This window comes from Aedes aegypti, chromosome 1 (assembly GCF_002204515.2).
Source record: "Aedes aegypti strain LVP_AGWG chromosome 1, AaegL5.0 Primary Assembly, whole genome shotgun sequence".
Classification (NCBI taxonomy): domain Eukaryota; kingdom Metazoa; phylum Arthropoda; class Insecta; order Diptera; family Culicidae; genus Aedes; species Aedes aegypti.
In genome coordinates this window covers 287,211,726-287,234,934 of record NC_035107.1, presented here as the reverse complement: position 1 = coordinate 287,234,934, position 23,209 = coordinate 287,211,726, and the positions used below count along the sequence as shown (strand labels likewise).

Below are 23,209 nucleotides of genomic sequence, written 5' to 3'. Positions count from 1 at the left end.
GAACAACAAAAACATGATTTTTTAACGAAAAACATCATCCATGCCATGGCGCCTTCGGAAAAGTTGTTCAGTAGCTCAAGGGCTATCATTATATGAGCCAAGAAATTCGAAATTTTGCCACAAGGTGACACAAGTGAGCATGACACTTTGGTTTTGGGGATATTTCAGGATCCTGATAATTTAGAAGGATGGCATCTTCGTCAGAGCTGTTCAATAAATTAGGGACTACCGTTTATGGAGCTAGTTGAGACAAAATTTTGTCACCAGGCAGCGCTAGTGAACATGAAATTTTTGTTTTGCGTATATCTCGAGAGCCTGATCACTTATAAACATGGCGTCTTCGAACAAAAATTTAATGCTCACTGGCGCCGCTTAAGCTTTCCAAGCTTCTAAGAAGAATCTATCCAAGCTTCTGAGGAGAAGATACCAAATCTTCTGAGGAGAAAATATCAAATCTTCTAAGACGAAGTAATTCAAAGAGGTCTAGAACTGACACATTTCAAGGATATATTTGTTTTTGGGGTTTATTTAACTAAAAATTTGCATGGGAATTATCAAGTCATTTCCGTTTTAACACCAAATTGAAGAAGCCAAATTTTAGCTTAAATTTCGTAACCATTTAAAAGTTACATTTTTTGTTTGATAATGTCTTAGTACCATAGACGGTTCTAACCCGTTAGACCGACTGCCGGTAGGCCGAATGCAGTTAGGCCGAATACAGTTAGGCCGAAAGGGTCAGTAGGTCCGAAGGTTCGATGAGCCGAATTAATTTTTATAAAACTGGGTCAAATAGGTAACTAACAAGGATAGATCAGGATAATTAGCATTACCTAGAGACCATCGAATGGAATTGTTAGATGTTAGATTTGCATTTACTAGAAGTCCGTAATATCCACTGTGAAATATAACTAGGGAGAACAGCCTTTGTGTATAAGAAGAAAAAACACTGATGAATGTGTTAGCCATTGGTAAATAGTGGTAAATAGTCAAATGTTATATCGGCCTAACGACCCTTCCAGCCTAACGACACTTTCTGCCTAACGGCATTCAGCCTAATAGCCAGCTCCCCTGTAGACACCATGAAAACACACATTTGTCTTCTTCTTCATTACACTTTTTAAGACAATCTTTTAATCTCTAGTTCGATACTCACCTATCGTGCGCGTGGAAGTTGAGCCGGACCACGTTGGCCGGCCCGTAGCTGGACGACCCATGGTCATAGTTGACACCACGCCTCCGCCTGCGGTGCGTCTCGTGGTGCCGATGGGCCACCTCCAGCTGACTGCGATCGAACCGCGCCGGCTCCCAGTGCTTGATGAAGGGATTCAGCGCCCGCAACGATACCGGGATGGGATCTGGAAGGAAAAAAATGGAGAAAGAAAGAGTTGATTTAGAAGTTCTGGTATATTTTTGTTAGCACAAACGAATTTATCAGACGATCAAATAATGAAAAAGCTTATCAAGTCTGATTTCACGTTTTGAATTGAACAATCTCACTTTCGATTGACACTTAATTCGGAAAACTTATCGCTTTACCCACAATTTCGACAAAATGACAATAAAAGCCGTCCATTCACACCTGAATTTCCCGATCAATCATTCAATCGCCACACAGTGACCATTCACACCAATTTCGCCAACGACGACGACTCGGTTCAGTGCCTCCATCTCTCTTTTCCACACCCCATCCATCAGCGATCTGCGGCGCACAGTTATAAAGCTCCATTATCGATTCCAACGGCCAACGACGACGACGACAACTTTTGTCGAATGAGAATGCGAGAAGGATAAAGGCCGAAAAGTCAAAAAACCGATCGGCACTGTAAGTGGATATTCATAAATCAATTTTCGAGTTGGTTGGCTGAGCGCGCCTTTGCGCCTGAGGGTATGCAACGGAATGGCGACAACAGTCAGTAACGATACAAAAGCGACAGTCCGTTGTATCGGCACTGGAATGGCATTCATGGTGGGAGGTAGAAAGCGATGCCAATTGACTCTGGCCAAATGAATTGATATGCGGAGGTGATATGGTTTCCATTGCATGGCAAAAAGTACTGATATTCTAAGTATTCTTTTGAAAAAACAAATGTAAATGAGAAGCTTTCAAGCTTTTTAATGAGAAGCTTTCAAACTTCTAAAAGAGAAGCGTTCAAGCTTCTGGAAGAGAAGCTTTTAAGCTTCTGAAAGAGAAGCGCTCAAGCTTCTGGAAGAGAAGCTTTAAAGCTACTGGAAGAGAAGCTTTCAAGCTTCGAAAAGAGAAACTTTCAAACTTCTAGAAGAAAAGCTTCAAATCTTTTGGAAGAGAAGCATTAAAACTTTTAGGAAAGAAAATTTCAAACTTCTGGAAGAGAAGCTTTCAAAAGTCTAAAAGAAAAGCTATCAAATGTCTGGAAGAGAAGCTTTCAAGCTTCTGAGGAGAAGCCTTCCAAGCTTTTGAGGAGAGGCTTCCAAGCTTCAAACAGACATATCCGTCAATCTATTTGCTTGCCAATTTGCGAGTATTACTATCAATTAGCCACAAGTGCCAACACATATTACTGACGAGTGGTTGAAAGAATGAGACTAATCACTGTCTGTTAGAACGAATTAAAAAACATTGACTTATCCACCTAGCACAGACACACGTTTGCTTAAAGTGCTTTAGATAAGATACGTTCAATCAGTAATTCTCCACTCTAGATACTCCTTCTGGAGTAAATTCAACGCCTTTCAGTGCTGTTTAACATCTGGAAGTGAACGCTCGCCCTCATAAATGCTATTCAGCGATGTTCAAAGCCGGTATTGATGATGATGATGATGGTGATGTTGATAATTCTGACCAGTTGACCAGACTTCCAGTGCCCAGCGCGACAGAAAAAACTTGTTGCTCCAGCACTAAGTGTGTGATCAACTAATAATTATGCATAAACATTCAACTCACTACTACGGCGGCCGTGTTTTGCTCCGGCTCTAACATTACCATATTCTAGGGGTGGTAACGGTAGAATAAAAAGCAGTCAGCTCACTTTGTACGAATCAACCTGTTGGGCATGCGATGTAGCATAGGTTTTGATTGATAGCGTTGAAGGCCATTGACCGGTTGGTTCTTATGGATCAGCTCGGACTATGGATGAAAACTGGATAATGGGGACCTGATGATGGTTTTGCAGAACGAGAGCCATGTATCCATGCTATTATCAATGGTGAATGGAATTGAATTTTGTGTGGTTTGAAAATTATATAGTATTCATCTCAAAAACTCTCGTCCAGAAGATTTTAATGCTTTTGATTAAAAAATTATGGAACTTTACTCTAAATTTATCTAACAGGAACATGGAATCATCGTTTTCAGAAGAGTGGAAACTTCTCTTTCATAAACTTAAAAGCTTCTTCAGAAGCTTGGAAGCTTCTCTTCAGAAGATTGGAAGCTTCTCTTCAGAAACTTGGAAGCTTTTCTTCCAGAAGCTTGAAAGCTTCTCTCCAGAAGCTTGGTAGCTTCTCTCCACAAGCTTGGTAGCTTCTATTCAGCTTGAAAGCTTCTCTTTCAGAAGCTTGGAAGCTTGTCTTCCAGAAGCTTGGAAGCTTCTCTTCCTGAAGCTTGGAAGCTTCTCTTCCTGAAGCTTGCAATCTTCTCTTCCTGAAGCTTGGAAGCTTCTCTTCCTGAAGCTTGGTAGCTTCTCTTCCTGAAGCTTGGAAGCCTTCTTCCAGAAGCTTGGAAGCTTCTCTTCCAGAAGCTTGGAAGCTTCTCTTCAGAAGCTTGGAAGATTTTCCAGAGAAGCTTGGAATCTTCCAGAAGTTGGGTAGCTTTTCTTCCAGAAGCTGGGTAGCTTTTCTTCCAAAAGCTTGATAGCTTTTCTTCCAGAAGCTTGGAAGCTTTTCATCCTGGGGACGGACCTGGTGTAGTGGTTAGAACACACGCCTCTCACGCCGAGGACCTGGGATCGAATCCCATCCCCGAGATAGTCACTAACAATTTTCAGTGACGACTTCCTTCGGAAGGGAAGTAAAGCCGTTGGTCCCGAAATGAACTAGCCAAGGGCTAAAAATCTCGTTAATAAAAATAGAAAAAAAGAGCTTTTCATTCTGAAGCTTGGAAACTTCACTTTCAGTTTGAAGCTTCTTTTCCTGAAGCTAGGAAGCTGCTCTTCCCGAAGCTTGGTAGATACTCTTACAGAAGCTTTGAAACTTCTTTTCAAACGCTTGGGAGGCTTTCCTCAGAAGCTTTGAGGCTTCTTCTTAGAAAGAAATAATAAACGCTTTCTTCCAGAAGCATGAAAGCTTCTCCTCAGAAGCATGGAAGCTTTTCTTAAGAAACTTGGAAGCTTCTCTTGTAGAACCTTGAAAGCTTCTGTTGTAGAACCTAGGAAGCTTCTCCTCAGAAGCTTGAAAACTTTTTTTTCAAGAGCTTTGAAGCTTTTCTTCGGAAGCTTGGAAGCTTCTCTTCCAGAAGCTTGGAAGCCTCTCTTCCAGAAGCTTGGAAACTTCTTTTCCAGAACCTTGGTAGCTTCTCTTCCAAAAGTTTGAAAGCTACTCTTTCAAAAGCTTAGAAGCTTGTCTTCCAGAAGCTTGGAAGCTTTTCTAACAGTAGCTTGGAAGCTTCTTTTCATGAAGCATGGAAGCTTCTCTTCATGAAGCTTGGAAGCTTCTATTCCTGAAGCTTGATAGCTACTCTTACAGAAGCTTTGAAACATCTATTCCAAACGCTTGGGAGGCTTTCCTCAGAAGCTTTGAGCCTTCTCCTTAGGAAGAAGATATAAACGCTTTCTTCCAGAAGCTTGAAAGCTTCTTTTCGAGAAGCTTGGAAGCCTTTCTTCCAGAAGCTTGGAAGCTTCTCCTCAGAAGCTTTGAAGCTTCTCTTCCAGAAGCTTGGAAGCCTTTTCTCAGAAGCTTTGAGAATTCTCCTCAGACGCATGGAAGCTTTTCTTAAGAAACTTGGAAGCTTCTTTTGCAGAATTTTGGAAGATTCTCCACAGAAGATTTTTTCAAGAGCTTGGAAGGTTTTGTTCAGACTTGGAAGCTTCTCATTAGAAGATAAGAAGCTTCTCTTCCAGAAGCTTGGAAGCTTCTCTTCAGAAGCTTGGTAGCTTTTCTTCCTGAAGCTTGGTAGCTTCTCTTACAGAAGCTTTGAAGCTTTCAGAAACTAGGAAGCTTCTCGTCCAGAAGCTTGGGAGCTTCTCTTCCAGAAGCTTGGTAGCTTTTCTTCCAAAAGCTTGAAAGCTTCCCGACCAGAACTAAGTAACAAGATTATAACACATTTCTATCAGCAGCTGCTAAAAATAACAGAAGTTAATAAAATTTTGTTATCAAGATGGCTTTGTTCTCAACTTGTTATATTTTTAGTAACAAATTTATAACAAAATTTGTTATATTTTTGACATCGCATTTATAAGTTTGTTGCAAATAACATCCGATGTCATAAACAGTAACACAGTTTGCAATAATTTTGTTATTTTGTAACATCCTTGCAGCACATTCTGTAATAATTTTGATATAATTGTAACAGGGTTTGTTATATTTTAGTTTAATTTGATGCAAATTTTGTTAGAATTTTTGTTATTTTAACTACTAACGGTACAAGTTTTATAACAAATCGTCCCCTTGATGCTACAACTAGATAACTCGAAATTTGAAATTTTTGACTTCAATATCTCAAAACATTTTTCTTAATTAGATCTGCAAAATATCCACAGGCCTTAAGCGTGTGATTCAAAATACACAAGTTAAAGATTATTTTTAAATCATAATCGCTGCGATTAACCTTGTTAAACGGTCATACTTTCAAAGTTGCACATCTCAAAATTTTGATTTTCGAGTTATCTAGTTGTAGCATTAAGGGGACGAAATGGTGATATAAAAACATCATATCAGGGGAACACATTCTGTTATAATCTTGTTTCTTCCGTCTGGTCGGGTTCTCTTGCACAAGCATGGAAGTTTCTCTTCCGGAAGCATGGAAGCTTCTCTTCAGAAGCTTGGAAGCTTTTTCAGCTATTCCTCAGAAGCTTGGAAGCATTCAGAAACTAGGAAGCTTCTCCTCAGAAGCTTGGAAGCCTCTCCTCAGAAGCTTGGAAGCTTCTCCTCAGAAGCTTGGAAACTTCTCCTCAGAAGCTTGGAAAGCTTCTCCTCAGAAGCTTGGAAAGCTTCTCCTCAGAAGCTTGGAAACTTCTCCTCAGAAGCTTGGAAACTTCTCCTCAGAAGCTTGGAAACTTCTCCTCAGAAGCTTGGAAGCTTCTCATCAGAAGCTTGGAAGCTTCTCCTCAGAAGCTTGAAAGCTTCTCCTTAGAAGCTTGGAAGCTTCTCCTCAGAAGCTTGGAAGCTTCTCCTCAGAAGCTTGGAAGCTTCTCCTCAGAAGCTTGGAAGCTTCTCCTCAGAAGCTTGGAAGCTTCTCCTCAGAAGCTTGGAAGCTTCTCCTCAGAAGCTTGGAAGCTTCTCCTCAGAAGCTTGGAAGCTTCTCCTCAGAAGCTTGGAAGCTTCTCCTCAGAAGCTTGGAAGCTTCTCCTCAGAAGCTTGGAAGCTTCTCCTCAGAAGCTTGGAAGCTTCTCCTCAGAAGCTTGGAAGCTTCTCCTCAGAAGCTTGGAAGCTTCTCCTCAGAAGCTTGGAAGCTTCTCCTCAGAAGCTTGGAAGCTTCTCCTCAGAAGTTTGGAAGCTTCTCCTCAGAAGCCTGGAAGCTTCTCCTCAGAAGCCTGGAAGCTTCTCCTCAGAAGCTTGGAAGCTTCTTCTCAGAAGCTTGGAAGCTTCTCCTCAGAATCTTGGAAGCTTCTCCTCAGAAGCTTGGAAGCTTCTCCTCAGCAGCTTGGTTGAAAGCTTCTCCTCAGAAGCTTGGTTGGAAGCTTTTCCGGTAGCTTTGAAGTTTCTCTTTCAAAAGCTTGATAGCGTCTCTTTTAGAATCTTGCAAAATTATCTTCCAGATGCTGGGAAGCGTCTTTTCCAAAATCTTGGAAGCTTTTTTTCAGAAGCTTGGAGGCTTCTCTTCCAGAAGCTTGGAATTGTTTCTTCCAAAAGCTTAGAAGTTTCCCCTCCAATGCTTGAAAGCTTGAAAGCCTTCTCTTTTAAGAACATGAATGGTTATGTAGAAATCCTGCCTGAATTTGTGAAAGAGTTTTATGGGAGTAAACGGCAGTCCAAACCCCCATCTGAATGCCAATCCGACCATCGAAACGAAATTGACGGCAAATTCAATTTGCTACCGTCCATCAAACGATGCACCACCCATTGGTCCACCATTCTGCGGAGTGTTTGGCAGCTGAAGCGTTCAACCGCCGTACCCACATGGAAAATAATCGAACCGGTGCGTTAATTGGTAGGTGACCCATCTGTCGTTCTACTGCTGAGTGCAGTATGAGAACCATCGCCCGAATCGCGTTTGGTGGCTGGAATTGCAATTATATTTTCGTGGTCCCCGGAGATGATTATTACAAAACAACAATTTTCCTCTGGTTGAAGGTTGGTTTGTAATGGAAGGGCTGTGGTTGAGAGACGAGTGTGGGATGAAATGAGTGGCGTTAATTTGTTAGGTTGGTTTCAATGTGATGATAAGCGGAAGCGACCAGGATTTTATAACTAATGGCAGACCAACTCCGGAATTGTTTGGCCGACATTTGTGGTCAGAGCGCGCAAACTTAGGTCGCAATTTGTGCATTGATATATCAGTCAATTTGATTCAAATCGAAATTGACAAAGAACGAGAAATTCTACCAGAAGAATTTCCGGAAATCGATGATTGACGTCAAAAACTGCTAACACAATGCAATTGTTACCCCGAGGGGTAACAGGCGACCAGTTCAATTTCATACAACGTAAGGCTATCTGAAGATGAAAATATGCTAGGAAATCTACATTAAATGACTGAAAGGTTGATAAAAAATAAACATTTTTAATCGAGTGCCTCATGAATTCGACCCACCAACAAAAATCCCTTTGAGGGTAATAACGAACAGCTGGTAGTACCCCTCGGGGGAACAATTATGCAAATCGAGTAAAAGAGTGACCTATCACATCTCCAAGTTCATATCGTCTACTCTTCTCGAGGTAATGAACTAATCTTCTTTTGGAAAATGAGCTTTCTGCTAATAGTAATCAATTTCGAAGTGTGCAATAAAATCAGCTTCGTTCGTAATCTTCCCTTGTTGGACCGTGTCGTTCGATGAAAACACCGCATAAAAATCAAAAGTGTCAACCAGCGCTTCTCATATCTTTACGGTTGTCATCCGATGAACTCCGACCAGAAAGGGGTGATGTGATGGAATTTTTATGATAATGGTCGTGTCAGCAGTTGATGAGGATGACAATGACGAAAGTTCAACGTGACATTGGGATGGTTCGGGGGTTTCGGGATGCGTGATAAAATCGAAAATGAAAGCTTCAGCATTTTCCTCGGAGACAAAGTGTACGTGAGACAAGGAGTATTTTGTAGTTGAAGACGATGATTGAAGTGAATGAGGTTAGGAATTTGATTGACAAATCTTTGAATTGGTAACACAATATGACAATTCGATTTTGAGTGACAAGTTTTAAATAAACTGGCAGATCTTTCAGTAATGTTCTAGAATTGAGATCACATTACATTTAAATCCTATCCAAATCCAATCCAAAACCAATCCAAATCCAATCCAAATCCAATCCAAATCCAATCCAAATCCAATCCAAATCCAATCCAAATCCAATCCAAATCCAATCCAAATCCAATCCAAATCCAATCCAAATCCAATCCAATCCAAATCCAATCCAAGTGGAAAATCTTGTAAATTACAAACCATCATGCACGAAGAACAATCCTTCATTATCAGAATAAAGATCGTGAAAATCTTCATTACATAGAATAGAACAAAACAAACCATTACTTAATCGAGATCGCAAATCTTACGCAAATTTCCCCTCTGCGGCAAGACAATGTAAAATTTTCTTGGGAAATCGTCTCCGGCGGTGTTCACAAAGGGCGATAGATGACTCCGATCACGTAGATGCGTATGAGTTGCTCAGCGTACCCACGCTCTCGTAGTTAGTCACATGTGGTGGAAAATCGAGTTTCGCTTCGGTGCACACTACCGAGAGGGTTCCGTTGTCATCAAGTGTGGGAATGTTTGGACGATCTGGTGGTCTAAAGCGTTGAGACGCGAAGGTTAGTCGGTGATTGTGTTTTTGTTTTTCCTCTGGTTTAGTAATTATCTTTTTTGAGATTCATGTACATGCAATTAACCCAGTGAGCTTCAGATGCAATTTGGAACGATGCGATTCGAGCCCAAGTGTGTTTAATGACAGGAAATTTGTGGTTTCTAGGCGAAACACTCAATTGATCCTAACAGAGCAGTAGAGAATTGGCAAATTTACTGTACGATTTGACCTTTTTTGCCATAACAGTATTTTTATAAGCTTGGAGAGATTCCCTCCAGTAACTTGAAAAACTTTTATCTCGAAAATGGAAAACTTCTGTTCAAGAGCTTGATAAGATCCTCGCAGAAGCTTGCAGAGCTACTCGCAAAAGCATTTGTCCGGAAGCTCGGATACACTCTACAAGAAGCTTGAAAAGTTCTCTCTAGAAGCTTGAAAAGCTTCGCTCCCGAAGCTTAAAAAGTTTCTCTCCAGAAGCTCGAAAGCTTCTCTCCAGAACCTTGAAAACTTCTCTCCAGAAGCTTGAAAGCATCTCTCCAAAAGCTTGAAAGCATCTCTCCAGAAGATTGAAAAGCTTTTCTCTAGAAGATTGAAAAACTTCTCTCCAGAAGCTTGGAAAGCTGCTCTCCAAAAGCTTGGAAAATTTCTCTCCAGAAGCTTGGAAAGCTTCTCTACAGAAGCTTGAAAGCATTTCTCCAGAGCTGAATCTTTCTCTCCAGAAGCTTGAAAACTTCTCTCCAGAAGCTTGAAAGCATCTCTCCAGAAGCTTGGAAAGCATCTCTCCAGAAGCTTGAAAGCATTTCTCCAGGAGCTTGAAAGCTTCTCTCCAGAAGCTTGAAAGCATCTCTCCAGAAGCTTGGAAAACTTCTCTCCAGAAGCTTGGAAAGCATCTCTTCAGAAGCTTGAATAGCTTCTCTCCAGAAGCTTGGCAAGATTCTCTCCAGAAACTTGGAAAGACTTTCTCCAGAAGCTTTGAAAGATTCTCTCCAGAAGCTTTTAAAGCTTCTCTCCAGAAACTTGGAAAGCTTCTCTCCAGAAGCTTGGAAAGCTTCTCTCCAGAAGCTTGGAAAGCTTCTCTCCAGAAACTTGGAAAGCTTCTCTGCAGAAACTTGGAAAGCTTCTCTGCAGAAACTTGGAAAGCTTCTCTGCAGAAACTTGGAACTTCTTCTCTCCAGAAGCTTTGCAAGCTATGCAAGCTTGTTTCCAAAACTTGGAAGCTTTTCTCCATAAGCTTTGAAGCTTGAAAAGCTTCCTTAGGAAGCTCTAAAAGATTTTCTCTAGAAGCTTGAAAAACTTGTCTATAGAAGCTCGAAGAGAAAAGCTTCTCTATAGAAGCTCAAAAAGCTCTGCTCTAGAAGCTCGGAAAGCTCCCTCCTAAAAGCTCGAAAAGCTTCTCCCTAGAAGTTCGAAAAGCTTCTCTCTAGAAGCTTGAAATGCCTTTCTCTGGAAGCTTGAAGCTTCAAATTTTTTTTTTCTAGAAGTTTGGAAAGCTCTTCTCGGAAATTTCACAATGAATGTAATTTGAGTCTATTATCATCCCACATATATGCATAATTCATATTTAAATCTTAAATTTCTAAATGATAAATAAAAAAACACATAATACCCTAATTGAAGCACTTAGCGAAACCATTTTTATTTTGTATCTGCACCATATGCAGCACCCCTCTTTTCATGCTTCGCTCAGTAGATGAATCTGTAACGTGTTTAGGTATGCAAGAATAGTTAAAAAACAGGTGCAAATTTTACGAGAATTTCTTCTGCATTGCTTCAACGAGAAAACATGTTCTGATCGATTCACTTAAAAGTTGGTGGCACCTTCCTCAAACACTCCTAGTACAACCCTTATTCGATTCCAAAAGACGTGCAACGCTTCTCAAAGGATATGATTTGATAAATTTCTCTTGAAGCTGAAACCTTTCCGATAATTTTACATACTTCGCACGCGGTAAAATTAAAACTTTCGCACAACATTGACTGCAACTGCAAAGTGGCTCCACACTGCTTAACTGCATCAATGCTTACCAGATGGCGTTGCAACAAAGAACTTCATACCTCCCGCCACACGCCCGTCGCCATCCCACTTAATGATCCTTATCCATTTTTTTCCTGGCTCTCCCCTGTGTTGCGGTAAGTGTGTTTACTGCTTTCACGGACACGATGGCCCTTTTGTGGGATGGTGGGCGGCGAAAAAACAGGGACGACCCATAACGAGCTTATTATCAGCAGCAGCCCTATAATTATGAAGCGATCTGAGGTGGCGCACACTGACTGTCGGTACACCCTCAACCGCGTAGGGATTCCAAAGCGAGGCTGAAAAACGAAAGGCTGAAACTCTTACATCTTTTAAAAAGACTGAAATAACAGAAATCTTAAACGTTGAATGACTGGAGTGGAACACTATTCCATATTTATTGAAATGGAAGAAATAATATAGAAGATAGAATATAGAAGGTATAAGCTAGAAGCTAGAAGCTAAAAGCTATAAGCTAGAAGCTAGAAGCTAGAAACTAGAAGCTAAAAGCAAGAAGCTAATATCTAGAAGCCGGAAGTCAGAAGATAGAAACTAGAAGCTAAAAGCTAGAAGCTAGAAGCTAAAAGCTAGAAGCTAGAAGCTAGAAGCCAGAAGTCAGAAGTCAGAAGTCAGAAGCTAGAAACTAAAAGCTAAAAGCTAGAAGCTATTAGCTAGAAGCAAGAAGCTAGAAGCTAAAAGCTAGAAGCCAGAGGCCAGAAGATAGAAGCCAGTGGTCAGAATATAGAAGCTAGAAGCTAGAAGCTGGAAGCTAGAAGCTAAAAACTAGAACAAAAAGCTAAAAGTTAGAAGCCAGAAGTCAGCAGCAAGAAGCTAGAAGCTAGTAGCTAAAAGCTAGATGCCAGAAGCTAGAAGCCAGAGGTTAGAAGATAAAAAAAACGAAGTTAGAAGCTAAAAGCTAGAAGCTAGAAGCCAAAAATCAGAAGCTAGAAGCTAGAAGCTAGAATCTAGAAGCCAGAAGCCAGAAGATAGAAGTTAGAAGCTAGAAGCTAACATCTAGAAGCTAAAAGCTAGAAGCTAGAAGCTAAAAGCCAGAAGCTAGAAGCTAGAAGCCAGAAGTCAGAAGCTAGAAGCTAGAAGCTAGAATTTGGAAGCCAGATGCCAGAAGTCAGAAGATAGGAGCTAGAAGCTAAAATCTAGAAGCTAATAGCTAGAGAAACTAGAAGCCAGAAGCCAGAAGCCAGAAGTCAGAAGCTAGAAGCTAAAAGCTAGAAGCCAGAAGCTAGAAGCCAGAGGTCAGAAGATAGAAGCTAGAAGCAAAAAGCTTGAAGCAAAAAGCTAGAAGCAAAAAGCTAGAAGCTAGAAGCCAGAAGTCCGAAGCTAGAAGCTAGAAGCTAGAAGCTAGAATCTAGAAGCCAGAAGTCAGAAGATAGAAGCTAGAAGCTAGAAGCTAAAATCAAGAAGCTAAAAGCTAGAAGCAAAAAGCTAGAAGTTAGAAGCCAGAAGTCAGAAGCTAGAAGCCAGAAGTCAGAAGCTAGAAGCTTAAAGCTAGAAGCCAGAAGCTAGAAGCCAGAGGTCAGAAGATAGAAACTAGAAGCTAGAAGCTTAAAGCTAGAAGCAAAAAGCTAGAAGTAAAAGCTAAAAGCTAGAAGATAGAAGCCAGAAGTCAGAAGATAGAAGCTAGAAGCTAAAAACTAGAAGCTGGCAGCAAAAAGCTAGAAGCAAAAAACTAGAAGCTAGAAGCCAGAAGTCAGAAGCTAGAAGCTAGAAGCTAGAATCAAGAAGCCAGAAGCCAGAAGTCTGAAGATAGAAACTAGAAGCTAGAAGCTAAAATCTAGAAGCTAAAAGCTAGAAGCTAGAAGCTAAAAGCTAGAAGCCAGAAGTCAGAAGCTAGAAGCTAAAAGCTAGAAGCTAGAAGCTAGAAGCTAGAAGCTAGAAGCCAGAGGTCAGAAGATAGAAGCTAGAAGCCAGAGGTCAGAAGACAGAAGCTAGAAGCTAGAAGCTGGAAGCTAGAAGCTAAAAACTAGAAGCAAAAAGCTAGAAGTTAGAAGCCAGAAGTCAGAAGCTAGAAGCTAGAAGCTATAAGTTAGAAGCTAGAAGCTAGAATCTAGAAGCCAGAAGTCAGAAGATAGAAGCTAGAAGCTAAAATCTAGAAGCAAAAAGCTAGAAGCTAGAAGCAAAAAACAGAAGTTAGAAGCTAGAAGCTAGAGGCTAGAATCTAGAAGCCAGAAGTCAAAAGATAGAAGCTAGAAGCTAGAGTCTAGAAGATAGAAGCTAGAAGCTTAAAACTAGAAGCAAAAAGCTAGAAGTTAGAAGCCAGAAGTCAGAAGCTAAAAGCTAGAAGCTAGAAGCTAGAAGCTAGAATCTAGAAGCCAGAAGTCAGAAGCTAGAAGCTAAAAGCTATAAGCCACAAGCTAGAAGCCAGAGGTCAGAAGATAGAAGCTAGAAGCAAAAAGCTAGAAGCTAGAAGCCAGAAGTCAGAAGCTAGAAGCTAGAAGCTAGAATCTAGAAGCCAGAAGCCAGAAGTCAGAAGATAGAAGCTAGAAGCTGGAAGCTGAAATCTAGAAGCTAGAAACCAGAAGTCAGAGCTAAAAGCTAAAAGTTAGAAGTCAGAAGCTAGAAGCCAGAGGTCAGAAGATAGAAGCTAGAAGCCAGAGGTCCGACCTCGGCATCCAACTGGTCAACAAGGAGAGCTCGAACAGCAGCAGCGGAGAACGAGTCGTCGTAAAGCAACGAAGTGCACATGAGCGTCCAGTAGAAGATCAACAGAGCTCTGACGCGAGGCCAGCCCAAGGGAAGTATGCGTCGTCGCACAGAAAGCTGTCCAAAGTCCCGGCGAGATGTTCAACCGCCAATTGGGCAAAACGCTCCAACAGCGAACTAGCAGAACAGTTAGAGGCTGAGATTGAAGAAGTGCATGAGCACAGAAGTGCATGAGCACAGCCCTCCCCAGATGAAGTTGCCTGATGTAGTTCCGGGGGAGATCGAGGCACAGGAGCAGTAGGGAAAGTTTTTTAGTGGTTAAGCACGCCTAACGTGAGTCCCACACCGTGCCAACACACAACAGGCCAGGCTTTTGAAGCTTTTTTGTACCCTACTATATATATATATATAAAAAAAAGAAGCCAGAGGTCAGAAGACACAAGCTAGAAGCTAGCAGCTGGAACCTAGAAGCTAAAAACTAGAAGCAAAAAGCTAGAAGTTAGAAGCCAGAAGTCAGAAGCTAGAAGCTAGAAGCTAGAAGTTAGAAGCTAGAATCTAGAAGCCAGAAGTCAGAAGATAGAAGCTAGAAGCTAAAATCTAGAAGCTAAAAGCTAGAAGCTAGAAGCAAAAATCAGAAGTCAGAAGCTAGAAGCTAGAGGCTAGAATCTAGAAGCCAGAAGTCAGAAGCTAGAAGCCAGAGGTCAGAAGATAGAAGCTAGAAGCTAGAGGTCAGAACTTCTATCTTCTGACCTCTGGCTTAAAACTAGAAGCAAAAAGCTAGAAGCTAGAAGCCAGAAGTCAGAAGCTAGAAGCTAGAAGCTAGAAGATAGAAGCTAGAAGCTAGAAGCTAGAATCTAGAAGCCAGAAGTCAGAAGATAGAAGCTAGAAGCTAACATCTAGAAGCTAAAAGCTAGAAGCTAGAAGCTAAAAACCAGAAGTCAGAAGCTAGAAGCTAGAAGCTAGAATCTAGAAGCCAGAAGTCAGAAGCTAGAAGCTAAAAGCTATAAGCCAGAAGCTAGAAGCCAGAGGTCAGAAGATAGAAGCTAGAAGCAAAAAGCTAGAAGCTAGAAGCCAGAAGTCAGAAGCTAGAAGCTAGAAGCTAGAATCTAGAAGCCAGAAGTCAGAAGATTGAAGCTAGAAGCTGGAAGCTGAAATCTAGAAGCTAGAAGCCAGAAGTCAGAAGCTAAAAGCTAAAAGTTAGAAGTCAGAAGCTAGAAGCCAGAGGTCAGAAGATAGAAGCTAGAAGCAAAAAGCTAGAAGCTAGAAGCCAGAAGTCAGAAGCTAGAAGCTAGAAGCTATAATCTAGAAGCCAGAAGCCAGAAGTCAGAAGATTGAAGCTAGAAGCTGGAAGCTGAAATCTAGAAGCTAGAAGCCAGAAGTCAGAAGCTAAAAGCTAAAAGTTAGAAGTCAGAAGCTAGAAGCCAGAGGTCAGAAGATAGAAGCTAGAAGCCAGAGGTCAGAAGATAGAAGCTAGAAGCCAGAGGTCAGAAGACAGAAGCTAGAAGCTAGAAGCTGGAAGCTAGAAGCTAAAAACTAGAAGCAAAAAGCTAGAAGTAAGAAGCCAGAAGTCAGAAGCTAGAAGCTAGAAGCTAGAAGTTAGAAGCTAGAAGCTAGAATCTAGAAGCCAGAAGTCAGAAGATAGAAGCTAGAAGCTAAAATCTAGAAGCTAAAAGCTAGAAGCTAGAAGCAAAAATCAGAAGTCAGAAGCTAGAAGCTAGAGGCTAGAATCTAGAAGCCAGAAGTCAGAAGCTAGAAACCAGAGGTCAGAAGATAGAAGCTAGAAGCTAGAGGTCAGAAGATAGAAGCTAGAAGCTTAAAACTAGAAGCAAAAAGCTAGAAGTTAGAAGCCAGAAGTCAGAAGCTAGAAGCTAGAAGCTAGAAGCTAGAAGCTAGAAGCTAGAAGCTAGAATCTAGAAGCCAGAAGTCAGAAGATAGAAGCTAGAAGCTAATATCTAGAAGCTAAAAGCTAGAAGCTAGAAGCTAAAAACCAGAAGTCAGAAGCTAGAAGCTAAAAGCTATAAGCCAGAAGCTAGAAGCTAGAAGCCAGAGGTCAGAAGATAGAAGCTAGAAGCTAAAAGCTGGAAGCTAGAAGCTAAAAACTAGAAGCAAAAAGTTAGAAGCCAGAAGTCAGAAGCTAGAAGCTAGAAGCTAGAATCTAGAAGCCAGAAGTCAGAAGATAGAAGCTAGAAGCTAGAAGCTAGAAGCTAAAAGCCAGAAGCTAGAAGCTAGAAGCCAGAAGTCAGAAGCCAGAAACAAGAAACTAGAAGCTAGAAGCTAGCTAGGCTGCTCTTTCAAGTTCTAACCTTCGTCTTCTAATATTTCAGTCTTATGTGTTTCAGTCTTTCTTACAAAACCCATCGTCCCTTGGCGTACTTTTTGCGTGCGTCAGTCCAGGAAGGATTCCTCCTTCGGAAGGAAGGAAGGAAGGACGGATGGATGCAAAAAATGAGGTATTATGATAAAATAATAACGCACACACACAGAATGTATGCTCTTTGTCTTCGCGCCGCAATCATTTCATCTCTCGACGTGGTTATGGATATAATTCTATTTGCTTCTGATGCTACGCAGCGTAGCGGCCCCAAGTTGTGTACTGCCGCAAGGGCTTCCCGTTCCGAGTCGGAGTCGGGGGAGTTGAAGGCGTATTAACACAAACACACATCATCATCGTAAATCGTGATGATGTACAACAACTTCATCGTTTCCATTATCGTTGTGGCGCACGACGGCTCCGTCATCGTGATTTCCCATTTCAGACAGCATAAACTTCGTCAGCAGATTTTGCTCCGATTTTCCGAGTGCGATTTTCGTAATTTTTCAATTTCATCAGAGTACGATTTAAATTGGTGAAGTGAATGTGCCGTCGTGATAGGGTGCGTCCTTGCTAGAATTTTATGAAAGGTTGGGTTACTTCAATTATTATACTAAGGCTACAAAGAGAGGGATTCTACACGAATCCCAAATAGAACTATAAAGAAACCTCATAAGAGCAGATGAGATTCCAAGAAATTAAGAAAGGACATAACAAAAATAACTGGAAGTAAAGTGAAACTCAATAGAAAGAAACTGCAAAAGGTAATAAGAAACTCAAAAAAAAATGAAACAAACCGCAAAAGATCCAAACAAATCACAAAAAACTGCAAAAGATCAAAATCAAATAGATACAAACTGAAATGCTAACAAGAGACCTGTAGAGAGTAAAATAAATAGAAAATTTTGGTTTCACATATTCTTTACTTTTAAAACGAGCAACACCCTAACTCCGCGCGTATCTTATTTTCCATACTATGACATGAAGTGGGCCACATCCATTCTGGGTTTTTAAACCCACAAAAACCTTTTATCGAAGTTGCGAGAACAGTCGGTTCGAAAAGGGACACCGCACACCGGCAAACAGATGGATAAAACACTGTTCCACCACCAGTAGTTATTCAGGGGAGCTAGGTAGATATATTCTACGCAAACAAACTACAAAATTTGCCAAATTTGGACGCCGGAATGTGGCCGCCGTGAAGCGCTGCGAATACGCTGACAAAGTTGAAAATTTAACTTGTAATGGATTTTGAGTACACGCGCTCGCTCATCGTCGGTGTGTGTAAAACGAGTGGGGGCGGGAGGCAGATCTGTGCATATTTGTTTTCTACCATCCCGGAGTACAACGCGAAAACAGCTAGTATGTTACATTAGGGTGGTTCGGATTACAATATGAATTTGAAAATTCCAGCGACTCCATGATCTGTGTAATCATTATGATAAAAATTAATTGTTCTCTAGATTTGTGCTCTTGAAAATTCGAGGTGTGGTTTCGATGCATCTTCACTGTAAAACGTTGCTGAAGCGAGAAAATAAGCTCCGAATCAATTTGTTAATTCAGAAATTTTCCTTAGAAAAGATTGAGGTATATTAGCATTAAAAAGTATAGGATACCGGATTATCCGGTGTTGGAAGTATCATTTCAGTTTTTTTTTTTCACATACATTTTCATATAAACCTTCATACACTTTGGGGCACCTTCATTTCAAATGACTGAAAATTTTACAGAGCTCTATTCTCATCTTAAGATTGTAAGAAAGATATGAAAGATTTTCAAACTTTTGTTGTTGTTTGAACCACCCTTATATTACATTCAACTGGAAATCTAGCCAGGAAGAGGAGTTCCGAGGAAGCAACTTTTCATGCTTTATGATTCGGTTACATTTGATTTCGGCTTCCAGGAGGATGGAAAGGGGGAAGCGAGTGGCAAGAGGGCCGCTGGGATGAGGAATCTAGATTCATTTGAATGGGTTTTAAATGAAAAGGGATTTCACATCAGGTTGAATTATGGCTGAAAATTTTCTTTTGATGAGGTTTTCCATTAAATTCATGAGTTGACTTGAGCACTTTCCCATTCGCATTTTTCGAACAAAACTGAATTAGTATTACCAAGCGTTCCGGTGAAGTGCATTTGTGTTCATAATGATAGTTGTGATAGCCAATTTTCATACAAAAGTTTAACTTTATATTACTTTGAGAAATCGACATGAAATTTGATAGGGAACTACAACTATTATAAAAAAGGTGATTTTTCTATAAAAGCTCATGTCAAAATTTTAAGCCCCATGTGAAACCGCTCAAAACTATAGTAGTTCTTGTTTACAAAATTTTTGTTCAACAATTTTTTTTTTGTAAAAACTTGGCTTGTTTATACATTTGTAGCCTGGGTGGAAATTTTGAAAACGATGAGTATTTTGTTTTAACTCAGCTGTAAGTTGAATAATTGAAACTATTTGTATTATGAACGTTTTCAACAGTTGCTTTGGAAAATTTCAAATTTTTTGGAAGTTATCATTGAGGATATTTTTAATTTTCCGTCCAAAATTCGTGCCGATTGCTCACAGAGAAACAAAGTTAGAGAATGCCAAAGTTAGGCACTTTGTGTGAAAATCGACTTTTACTACTATTATTTTTAACGCAACTGTAGACACAATAGCGTAACTCCCCGTTCTTGCACGGGAAATCGTGAATTCACTCATCATCGTCACCTTCAACAGATGCTGCTAATGGGCGTCGATTCACAACAACTCGTCGGGGTCGCGCGCCTTCCTCATCTACGTTGAAGCGCGGAGTAGGCCTTGAACTTGACCCTTCATCTGTTTAGCAGATGGGAGTTGCGGCGGTCAGTCGATGAGTCGTCATCTTCGTCAACGCTTACAGCGATTCCGTGAAGTCATCTTCTTGTTGGTTCACTACGATTATTTTGCTGTGGAATTTGACGGTTCTGCTTAAAACCGGTGATTGATGAGTTTGTCTTCTCAAACAGGCAGTAGCTAGTAAACTTCCAGGCGTTATACGGCTCCACACAAAAATCTTTTTCCTCATTTCACTTTACCTTGATATATGCAAAGAACAAGGCCAGTATATGTGAAAATCCCATACAAAATTAAAACAGTGCAGTGGCATAAATTTTGTTTTGGGTGAAATAGTTTTCAATCAAGTCATTCAAAACTGGGACGGCTACATAAATTGTTCAATTTATTCATATCAGCATTCGTAATTGATTTCCAACCAGAAGAAAGTGAACCGCGTCCAGCGATTTGGGAACCCTTGTCAGCCAACAGGCGAAGGAAACTCAACAAAGACGCTGAGAATCGATGACGACTATCGCGAAGACGCAGTAATAATCTTCCACCTTGACCGCAACGCAAAACGGCAAACAAGTGGGAGGACTCTTTGTTTGCATTGCAAACCTTACAGACACCGGAGAAGATCCTTGATGAATTGAACAACTCATAAGCGTGTAATTGATAAATTGATTAGATAATGATCGACTATAATTGTTCCTGATCTTGACATCGATCACTAAGGACAGATAACCCAAACGGAGAAATAAGTTAAAGAGTTTCGCAATATTTCTTAGTTCAACTAGTCAAGTATTTTAGTGTCTGATAATTTCTAGCTCATGATAAGTAGTTGTACTTCAGCCTAAAAACTAGAAACTTTTCTCTTTATTATAAAAAAGCTTTTCCGCTTCTTCGAAGTAATTTTTCAGTTACTTCTGACATTTTTTTCATCTTCTTTCAGAACTTTCCGGTTTTGGTCAGAGAAGAAATCCTTCTGATCAGCTATCCAGTATCTTTTACCATATTTTCAGCTTATTTTTGGAAACATTGTAGTTTCACTGACAGAAGCCCTCCAGAGTTCATCAGAGAAGCTTCCCAGCGTCGGTCTGAGAAATTTTCCAGCTTTTGTTTAGAAACCTTCCTTGATTCCGTTTAAGAAGCTTTTAAGCTTACATCTAGGGAGCTCTCAAGTTTCTACCTGAAAAGTTTTCTAGCTACCAATTGAGAAGCTTCTATGCTTTTGTCTGATGAACTATTCAGTGCTTCCGTCTGAGAAACTTTCCAGTTTTCGTCTGGAAAACTTTACAGTTGCTTCTAAGCAGATTCCCAGCTTCTTCTAAGAAGCATGACCGTTTCAGACAATAGATGGGAATCTCTTCAGAAAATAACATTACAGCTTCCATTTTCGGAAGTAAATCTTTCCAACTTCTGCCTGAGAGCTTTTGTATGTGAAGTTTCTAGCTTTTGTCTGAGAAACCCTTCAGAATCTGGAATAAGAAGTACGAAAAACATTCCTGTTACTTCTCAGATGATTATCAGCTTCTGCTTAGAAGCTTTTAATTGTTTTCTGTGAAGTTTTCTACATTTTTTCTAAAAATATTTCAAGCTCCTATTAAACATCGGTTTGCGAGTGTTTGAAGAGCTTTCTCGCTTCTGTCTAGAAAGCATTCCAGCATCCTTCTGAGAAGCTGTTTAGTTTCTTTCTGAGCAGCTTGATTCAAGTTGAAACCCTTTCCAGCTTCTGTTTGAGATATTTTACTGATTCTGCCAATAATGATCGCCAACTTATGTCTGAGAAGCTCTCTAGCTTCTTTTAAAATCCTTAAAATCATCTCTTAGAAGCATTTCTGTATCTATTTGAAAATTTTACCAGCTTCTATTGGAATTTTATCATTTTGGATATTTAAGGTACCATAGAATATTGAAAAAAACACAAAATTAGTAAAACGGGCGTTCAACCCGATCTGGAAGGCATAACAAAGCTAAACCACAATTATATGTACTCTTGATATTATATAAATGGTTATTTTATTCAGATATGCTTATAAAACGTATTATGCAAATATTTCATCATAATAACAAAATAAGTTATTTTGAATACATTCAACAATAGAACTCCTGTGATCTGTAGCTTCAATCAACACAGGATGGATTTGACTCGACATTATCTTGACATGAACTCAACTACATTTTGATCACCGACCCAACCCTGATCCGAATTTAACCCGGTGTCAACCTGACATTGGGTAGACATATCAGGTGGGCATTTCACAAATTGAAAAAAATCTGGAATTTCGATAGTCACCCTCCAGGCTACATTCTTATTGTGAGGATATTACTTGGTCAAATTTTCGTACAATTTGGTTGAGATTACGAGGTACCTCAAGTCAATTTTATGATTTTGTGGTAATTTTGAGCTTAAAAAATTCTCATTAAAAATGTGACGATTAAAAGAATTCAAACAGTCACTTTTCGGAAATATTCTTTATTCTTTTCAAATCTTATGAACATTGTTCGTTGATTTTTTAGGTTTTTCTGGGTAAAAAAAACAACAGATTTTTGCGCTTGAATGTACCCATAAAATACACATATCATTATGTTTTTATTATTTATTTCAGATACTTCATAAATCATTATCAAGTTACAATCAAACTACTCCGTGGATTACACTTGACATTTGAGTAACCAATCTATCAAGATTGGAAAAACCATAAAATGAAATAAAAATCGTAATGATTGCGTTACTCTAATTTCTGATCACCTCCTCTTCAACATCTTCTTGTTGCTCTTGTTTCTGATAATAATTAATTCTGATAATAATTATACGCCTTATTTAAAATACTACCTGTTCTTGTATGAAACTGCTTTATGCGAAACGTCCATTATGCCAAACGTCCGTATGCGAAACGTCCTTTTGCGAAATGGGTCACCCCCTTTTTATTCGCTGTGCACCGCGGCCTTGATAGGTTTTAATTATTATTATGGACTACGTTACTTTTTAATAAGTCTAATGTTCTTGGTTTCTTCGAATCACTTTCTTCGAAGAATTCCTCCGACAGTTGTTTCGTTGCCGATTATTTGTCCTTTGATAATTCCGCTAGGTATTCTTTAATATACCATTCCAAATTTGATTTGTTTGATTCATAACATCTTTCATTATATTTTTTGAGGAATTGTTTTATGTACTTCTGGGATACCTTTAAGCATTCAGCAAACTAGAAATGTTTAGAAATTTAATCAGTATATCTTCAAAAAAAAATTTCGGTATGTATGGTATTTTTTTTTCAAAAGTTTATGAGCTACACGATTTTCTAGAACCAGCTCCTAGAAATCTATCTATGAACTCATCCAGGAATTACTCTAATGATTTTTGCTGATATTTCTTGAGAGTTTTCTATAGGAAATTTTGCAGAATTTTATTATGAGAAGTGAATTTATTTATTTCCTCTCCAAACGATTCTACAGATTCTTCTACGAGTTTTGTTATATTCCTTCTATCATGAACATTTGATAAAAAAGATTGTGTTTTGATGTTTTTCTTCTGAACTACGGAGATTTTCACAAATTTCCCTAGAATTTCGTTCAAGGATTCTTCTATAAATACATGGATCATTGGATTTCAAGAAAGTGAAAAGTTATTCATGAGATCCTCCTTCAAAGTATTCTGGGAATCCATCAGGAATTTTCAAATTCACAAATTAATCCAGCTGTTCCTTCAAGCATATCTTTAGGACTACAGAAATTCTTCGATATTTTTACTGGAATTTATCTAGGAATCATTCCATAAATATTTCCCGATATTTCTATAAAGCTCTTTTCCGTATTTTTTTTTTGCTAACTCAAAGTGCCCTATGTAACAAAAGTGTTACAATATTATTTTGTTTTGCATTTCTGATCGGGAAATTGTACAATGTTTTCTAACCCGAGACCCGATCATTTCTAATAAATAGTAGCATGACTGTTCTGAAAAAGTTCACTAAGAGAATATCCTAGTTTAAACGAGTCCCCTGAGAGGGTATGCTTTGAAAATGCGAGTTCCCCGAGAGGGTAGCTAACAGAGAGCGAGTTACCTGAGAGGATAAACTATAACAAAAAGCGATTCCCCTAAGAGGGTAAACTAAACAAGCAAGATTCTCCGAGAGGATATTTCACATAAAAAAGCGAGTTCTCTGGAGGGTAAGTTACAGCAGAGCAAGTAAGCTAGAAAAGCGATTCCCCTGAGAGGGTGGTTAGAAAAGCATGTCCCCTGAGAGGGTAGCTAACGGAAAGTGAGTACCCTGACAGGGTAGCCGACAAAAAAAGAAAAGAGAATCCCTTGAGATGGAATCTAACAGAAAGTGAGTCACCT

General features: G+C 39.7%; 1 protein-coding gene across 1 annotated transcript in view; it reads right to left on the bottom strand.

Moving 5' to 3' along the window:
• LOC5565610 overlaps positions 1-23,209 on the bottom strand; it is a gene marked incomplete in the record, with an annotated part of 686,619 nt that overhangs the window by 474,176 nt on the left and 189,234 nt on the right. Inside the window, 1 exon segment of the mRNA XM_021838090.1 lies at positions 1,154-1,355. Coding sequence (XP_021693782.1) covers positions 1,154-1,355 — 202 coding nt within the window.